General features: G+C 46.9%; 1 protein-coding gene across 1 annotated transcript; it reads right to left on the bottom strand.

The window, feature by feature from the left end:
- Positions 1 to 5,212: 5,212 nt before the first annotated feature.
- On the bottom strand, positions 5,213 to 7,857 carry irf2bp2a (interferon regulatory factor 2 binding protein 2a). Its single transcript, XM_020095734.2, has 2 exons — positions 6,641 to 7,857; positions 5,213 to 6,333 (listed from the first exon to the last, which is right to left on the bottom strand). Exons 1-2 carry the CDS (start codon positions 7,473 to 7,475, stop codon positions 5,615 to 5,617), a joined length of 1,554 nt encoding a protein of 517 aa, XP_019951293.1. The 5' UTR covers positions 7,476 to 7,857; the 3' UTR covers positions 5,213 to 5,614.
- Between the last annotated feature and the right edge of the window lie 104 nt (positions 7,858 to 7,961).

Genomic DNA, 7,961 nt, shown 5'->3' with positions numbered 1-7,961 from the left:
ACGTTTTCTTTTTTTTATCTAAACGTGAATCTCTGTATGAGCCCTTTATTCCAAAAGATATTTTAAATGATCTGCTTAACCTCCATATCGTGACTTCAGGCGCCTTCTGCGTTTTCCTACACAGGCTTTGTGTCATTATTCAGCTTAAAAGGCTGTGCACAGATGGCCCTCACGAGCCATCACAACCATTTGAATCCAGGCTCTCAGCTGACTAAACAAGTACCTCGGGGGTGCAGGGGGACAGACAGTCACCTGCTACCCTTCCATGCCTTTACACACACACATGCTACACATACCACAGCCACCACAAAGCTGGCAGCTCCGCCAGAAGCCCATTCACCAGCCGTAGAGAGGAAGACAGCCTTTCTTAGCAGCACACCGGCCGACAGACAATCACTCTGACTGCATCAGTGTTTGAAAAGGTCTGGTTCGCCGTTTTTCGGAATACACATTGCGTGGGAATGTTCATTTGTGATTTTTACAGCAGAGCAGCTGGGTGACAATCCTTCCCAAGCAAAGCTGCATTCCCTGCTTGCATGTTTACTTTTAGCATGGCTGTTATTGACAGCTATATCTAAGTTTAGCTCGGCATGTCCGAGGTGGCAACAAGCATCTTACTACTCTGACTGGCATGCCCCACCCAGAGGCCCAAAATACATGTCTGGAAGGAGTTCAGAAAAAGGGGGATTCATGACTATGATTTTACACAATTGGATCTATATATTGCATTGCAATTTTCACAAATAGAGTAGATTTAGAGCCCCTAGTGGACTACAATCTACAGCCTACTGAATATCCTCGATCGCAGGAGACAACACTCCCCTCTCTCACCTCCTATTTTTCATTTAGCCAAGTATCAGCACGCCATCTTATCAGCTGATCCTGAGCCAGAAGCTTGGAGTAGTTGCTCAGCAGAAAAAAAGGGATTGTGTTGGGCTCGGCTTTAATATGAAAAAAAGCCCAAACGCACTTGGATCAGTCCCATGCTTTGTCCTCGTCTCTCACATTGCCTCTTTCTCTTGTTCATTTTTCATCCCCTCTGCTTTCATCTTTTTGTCCTGCGCCCCCTCTCCTTCCTCTGCATTCTGCTCGCTCTCTTCCGCAACCTCTTTCTCTCTCCCTCTCTGCTCCACTTATAAGATTTGGCAGCACTCCAAGATCTGAGAAAAACATTGGAGGCATAGCCTCGTTTTGATGTCTGGAAAGAGAGGGAGGCAGAGAGCGAGGGAGAGCGAGAGAGTCCTCATTTCCATTTCACAGACTTGATTCACAGCAACACCACAACAGAGAGGAGGAATACGGGAATATCAAGAGGTTGAGCGTAACCGCAAGTCAGGGGGAAAAGGAAGGATGGAAAGATAAGGCAGACACAGATCTTCGATCGCAGGAAGAAATGGAAAATTAGGCTCACAAAGCAGGGTGGCGGTGTATTTTAAGAAGTGCCGAGCCAAATATTGAGATCAAAGTGATGGAGAAAGGAGGAAACTGTCACTAAAATATCTGAAGAGCATAGTAAAAATCTAAATTCATTGAGTTTGGGTGACCTCTTAAATCCTCCGTCTATATAGAAAACAGCTACTCTGAAATACAAAAAAAGATTTTGAACACAATGAACAACAAAACAGGCCCTTTCCAGTAATTGGGTCTCATGCCAGTCTGAAAGAAGGCAAATTTGGCTCTCAGCATTATAATCATCCTAACTTTGCAGGCCTTCATGATAACCAGACCAAACCAGTCTGATGTACAACCCCCCTCCTTCTCTGGACCAAGCCAAGAATCAGAAGGGAAATTTTCACATCCTGCGGATTCAGCTGTGCTCCTCCTAATTGCTGGTTGGGGCTCCAGCTTCTCCCCCAGCGCTGAGCGCAGAAACCGTCATTACTAGTCTCGCAGGAGCCCGGGACCAAACTCCAAAGGGAAACTTTGATTGATGAAAAGAAAAAGAGGCAGATCCAAGCGTATCCTCGATACAACATTTGCTGTGACCTTGTTTTCCCTGACAGGTCTAAAATTAACCGAGCGGATCAGTTATACTGGGAGCGGAGAAATGTGGACCAGATTCTCCTTTTGGCACGTCCCTGTCTCTGCTCGCTTTCAGGGGATTACAGCAGCACGAGCATGCCTTTTGATTTATTGTGCTAAACATAGATTCATTAGTGAAACAGCTGGCTACACCGAGCGCTTCACTGTCTCCCACAAAGGCCTTCCCCTTCCTCCACCCACCCACGAAACCATATTCAAGATTTTCATGTAAAATAAACGCCTGGGGAGAAGGATTTACATTGCTCTTCAATGTAGATGTTGTCAGCATTAGTGTTACGGTACTCTTGCTGGTGAAATGAATGAATATAAATGCTCTTATCATTTATAAACAGCAACATTTCTATAATTTCCTCATATTATCTATATTAAGGAAGAGTAGCCAAACCAGAAACAACAAATGCGTGTTTAATAGCAGGCAGGTGCTGATAAGATGTGTACCTCATGCTCCAAAGGCAGCAAATATGAACCCTGACCAACTGAGTTATGGGTTTACTATCACATCAACTCTCTTTGTAACACTGCATACCAGCCCACCAGTTGAGTTAACCATTAAAGGGAGAAACCAAAAGGCCACAGACTTTCTCCTTCTCTTCACCTGTCTGTTATTGCCATTCACTTAGCTTGATTAACAGGACGTGTCAAGTAAATCAATCAAGAAATCAATGAGGGATTTTATGACCATTGATTAGGTAATGTGTTGCTACAGCCAGAAAAAGAATGTGCGTGCCAGAGAGGTACTTCAAAGCCGCAGCAGGATTTAATCCAAACGACACGACTGGAAACGTCACTGTCATAAAGCAGCGGAAGGACAAAGGCTCTAAATCCATTTTTTGCACAAAGTGATATCAGCTTCACCTGGACTTCCCCTGGCTCAGACTCAGACGATACGTCGTATGAGGTTAAATCAAACTTAGGTTAGGGTTAGCACTGTTTGTCCCATAAGTAAACAAAATAAATGCCTGTGAGACATTAACCACAATGACAATCTTTCAATTAGTTATATAAACAAAATATAAATATTGTTTATATCTGATTATGTTATAATCAGAAAAACTAAGCAGAACATGATGCCATCAACTCTGTGTGACCTTGTATTCACATGCTGCTTTACTGAAATCTCTCCATAATGTTCTCTCCTGCATGTAAATCGACAGGCTGCACCACAGCATCTGCTGTGCACCGATTTTCGCTGGTAACTACGCAACGCCAGAGTCCTGTGTTATGACAGAGCCACTTCCAGGGACACATTATCACTGTATTAGAAACGGTGCAGGCTATTTTAGTCAGCACTGAACAAACAGGTATGGGCTGTGCTGTGATAAATTTTTAGCAGGGAGGGAGAGGGAGGGATGTTCTTTTGCACCTAAGTGCATCATACCTAATGCCAGGTTACAGAAACCTGGCTCTTCTCTCTGATAATCTCAGATGTGGCAATTTCAGGTTCTGGCTCCCAGCACATTGTCATGAGGAGCAAGTAGGTCAACATGCAGCTTACTAAAAGAAAATATCTGAGAACAGTTATTAAGCTAGAACACGGAGTGGGTGTGTTGCAGATGAGCACAGTAAAGTGTTAGCCTTTATCAAACTGAGCTGCGTTTCTGGTTTTAAAGTCCAACTGATAAGAAAACTTTTCAAAGAGCGGAAAACGACCATAAACAAACAGCTGTCTTCAAAATGAAACAGGTTTTAGTCGGTTAGAAGCTGCCGTGCCTCAAATCGCAATAGAAAAGACGTTATTTGCTAAATGTTTTTTTTGCTGAGAGCTAATTCTGTCCACAACTTCCTTTTATTCTTCCCAATTAGGAGTCAATAAAGATCCATGTCCTCCTGAGTTGGCTGAACAGTGAGGTGCAAAGACTATGTTTTCATTCAACACGACACAGCTTATCAAACAGCCAAACCAAAATACATTTAAAACACATCTGCAAGTGCAGTGAGGTCAATAAGTTCGAGGGACAGACTCATAAGGACAAACATCACAGCCGTCTGTGGGCCTTCAACCATAGAAAAACTATTTTGAATTTTGGGGGCTGCTGTGACAGCTTGATAAAACACGAGCAGGAAGCAGATTATGCTTCAAATAATTACACAACCGCCTGCTACACCAGGCCCCCCCTCCCCCTCTTTGCTAGATATTATCCTGCGCTTGGTGCAGTGTCAGCTACCGGGGAGGGAGAGCTCGCAAGATTGCTTCTTTTCGCAGACACAGTAACTGCAATTTGTCACTTAACGACACCATAAGCCGCTCACTGCTCGCAGAGGTGAGTCTGGCTGCCTACCGGCCATTATTGCTGTTTTTATGGCTGCGCCGCCATGAATCTGCAACAATTAAATTTGCATCTGAAGAGATACACTGCGAGGTTGGTATTCGAGGCAGCAACAGCGTTATTGTTTGGTCTGAAGGCGTGCACGCTGCATACTGAGGCAGAAATCAGTTCTCTGAATGTGGGAGAATGTTGTAGTATCAGCGATGGTGTATCTGTGTAGCACAACACAAACTGAGAGTAAAGGGGGGGTGCAGTGCTAATGCAGCTAATTCATGCTTAGAGATAGTTTGTAATGCTGATTTTATTCACTATTTTTTATTTGTCAGCAGCTTAGTGAATCAAATGTATGATTATTAGAAAATAGTGGGTTGACCTAAATTAAAAGAAAAACATTGTCAAAACACAATTTGCATACAAGCTTGAAAAGATGTGGTGCGGGTATAAAAACTTCAAAATGCTCCTCAGGGTGGTTAACGTGAGCTTAAGTCCTAATTTCTGGTTACACAACATGGATACACTTACATGGTTATCATGTTGACAATGGTGCACTTTCTCATATTACTGACTCAACAGATTCCAGCTGACTGAACATGACTTGGCACCTATTTCTGTAACGCTGCAATCAGCCACAGCAATACACAAGCAGGAGCAAATTTGGAGCAACGTGTTTGTTTTCCCTCTCCGACCATGCTTTTTCCTACGACTCACTAAGAGCTTGTGCACAGGAGAGCTGTCGTCCCGCAGCATGGAACAGTAGCCTACTTATTTTGTGCAGCGTAAATCAAGTCTCCTGAGCCGTCACAACAAGCCTGTGTATCAGAGCGGGGAGCTCTATCGTCATCATCCGTCTTACAGCCCCCGTGTAACTTAATCACTCAAATGAAGCAAGCCCAGACAATAAGTTCATACAAGATCAGAAATTGTATTTGGCAATTTTTAAACAAGTGCATACAAGTACAGCTAAAAGCATTTCAGTTTTGCCAAGTGCTCGTAGAGTAGCATTAGTCACATTCTACGTTAAACAGGAACTGCCACCAGACCTAGAAGTACATCAAGAGTTTTGTTAAACATCAACAAAGAGGAACGTAGTCCATTATAATGAGTACATACCTTTATCTTCAAAAATATAGAAACACAATGTATTCAAAAATCAAAAATTATACAACCATGTTTACGAAGTATACTCTTCCCTTGGGTCCAATATGTACAAGTCCGTTAGTTTGTTTGAATGGTATGTATGTGATATTTATATATTTATACTCATATTTTTTGCCTCCCCTCCCTAAAGAAGTGTTCAAACAAAATCAAGGGTCCCTCTCCTTTTTTACTTTGACATCTCCTGCAAGGATGGTGGCGATTTCCCCTTGCATGAAAGCCCACGGTACGTTCGAGCCAACCAGGGGACATTTCTCTCCACTTGGACAGTACACTTCACCCGTGGCACCTTGCTGCTTTATGCTTTCCCTGGAGCACGGGAAGCAGAACTTGTGTGAGGGCACAGACGGGCACTGAACAAAGTGTGTGTCCTCCAAACGCTCGTGGCACAGCGTGCAGCACAGGGGTATGCTGCCGGGTACCGAGGAGTCCGGAATGCTTTGGGGGTGCACTTGGTCCATGCCTGGCACATGAGGGGTGCCTGCGCCAGACCCGTCTCTCTGTGCCAGCCTCCTCTGATTCATGGAGGACGGCGACAGGGGACTGCTGCTGTTCCTCCGGGTGGTGGAGTGGACCTGGTTGGAGTCCTTGGGGGAGCTGTTCCCACCTGCATTGTCTGCCGCCATGATGAGAGCCGCCATGGGGGACTGGCCATTCTGGGCAGCCTCAGGTGGGGTGGTGCGGGAGTGGGGGGATATTGTGGAAGGGGGGGAGGTGAAGCTTGGCGGGGGAACTGGAGGCATTTTCAGGCTCTCATTGGGCGCTGGTAACCACTGCTGTCCTTCTCCGTTGAGCTTGACGGCTGTCCCATCACCCTCTGGTTCAGGCGATGCTTTTCTCTTCATGCTGCGGGGATGCTTTCCTCTGTCTGGAGGTGGGAAAGGGTTAAACACAACAGTTGAGTTGCAGAGCTCAGACAAGGATCAACAATTACGCTGGGAGGGAGACAAGCATTTTTGCTGCTCTCTGCTGTACCACAGACTACAGAACAATAATAACAAGCACGGAAATGAGTGGAAATATAATTTATGCAACTTTAACTTCATAGATATGAAACTATATTAACCATTTGTTCATTATTATCCCACTCCTGAGCTCGAACCGGTTAATAATTACGAGATGAAAATGAAAGGAGCACAGAATACTGTTGAATTTTAACATTACTGGGTGCTCACCTGACTTGGAAGCGGTGGCGCTGGCCTCGTAGCTCATAACCCTTTGTTGCATGGCCGCATGGTCCTTCTTGAACCTGTTGTCGAAAGTGTGTAGAGCCATCAGGTCCCTCACCGTCTTGCCCTTCCCCATCCATTCCGGGTCTGCCCTGTTTTTGTGGCTCTCGGAGATCTCCGGCGTGAGGCTGTCGGGTCTGTGCTTCTCCTTCCCCTCTCTGTCGTGCTCGGTGCTGGAGACCGAGGCGGGTCTCTTACCCATGTCGGCGGGACTACCGGCCGTCAGCGCGGAGGGAAGCCCCATCTGGCCCGGTCTGCCGTTGACGGCGTGCACCGGGGGCATGTTCCCGTTAACCAAAGGCACTAGATTCGGGGGCACAGCGCTATTCCTGCGCGGGTTGGGGCTCTGGCGGTTCAGCTCCGGCGGCTCGTCGGGCTTAGGAAATCCATTGGGGACGGGGATGCCGTTCGCCTGCCGGCCAGACTGATACTCAGGACCCAGCCTGGGCGGGCGGTCGGAGGAGAGCGGGTAGCGGTCCAGCGGCTGCGGCGGCCGGGAGACTGGGTCTCCCGCCGCGGCGTGGTTGATCGCCTGGATCTCCTTCCCGGAGAGCTGTGACTTCCCCGGCCCGGGAGACCTGCCCTCCTGGAACCCGTGCGCCCGCTTGAGCTGCCGGGCAGTCTCGATGACAAACTCAATGCGGTCCGCTCCCTCGTAGTTGACACATCCCCTGCACACGGGCTCGGTAAAATCCCAGATCATGGCCCACGGCATGCGGGGCAGGTCGCATAAATAACACGACTGCCTCCTGGAAGAAGCAGCGACCGCCGCGGACGACATAGCGCTCGTCGACGTCGACCCCCCGAGAAGAAAAACCCCGAAATAGTCGTGTCTTCCTGCTGCTGCTTTTCTCCTCCGGGCTCCCGTTGAAGAAAATGGCGAAGAAAGAGCAGGGTCCGTTGGCGGAAGAGAAAGAGAAGAAAAATAAAGGTGTAAAGTGGTCCTGTCCCGAGTTGTGGAGCAACAACGTGTAAGTTATAGAGAGTTCCTGTCAGTGTGTACTTTACTACAGCGCTGCTCGATCTATCTCCACTGACTCTCTACTACTGGCTCAATGTGGAGCAGTGACGTCAGCACGGAGCTCTAAACGCCTGCTTCCACTTCAGTTTCTATTGACTTGATTTCTTCGACAGACTCCCCCCCCCTCACCCATCCTCACCCTTCTCTCGCTCTCTCTCTCTCTCTCTCTCTCTTCAGTTTACTGCAGCCTCTGTCACTCACTGCTTTCTATTTATTTGATTTTATTTGTTAAATCATTTAAATGTC

Source organism: Paralichthys olivaceus, chromosome 14 (assembly GCF_024713975.1).
Source record: "Paralichthys olivaceus isolate ysfri-2021 chromosome 14, ASM2471397v2, whole genome shotgun sequence".
Taxonomy (NCBI): Eukaryota; Metazoa; Chordata; class Actinopteri; order Pleuronectiformes; family Paralichthyidae; genus Paralichthys; species Paralichthys olivaceus.
The sequence above is the reverse complement of the archived record's forward strand: the minus strand, read 5'-3'. Positions and strand labels throughout refer to the sequence as shown.

What these genes read in the sequence shown, in the direction of transcription:
- irf2bp2a (XM_020095734.2), bottom strand. Translation starts at nt 7,475, where the DNA reads ATGTCGTCCGCGGCGGTCGCTGCTTCTTCCAGGAGGCAGTCGTGTTAT. An exon ending in CGCCACCGCTTCCAAGTCAG is followed by an intron (nt 6,334 to 6,640) that starts GTGAGCACCCAG and finishes TCCCACCTCCAG; the next exon opens with ACAGAGGAAAGCATCCCCGC.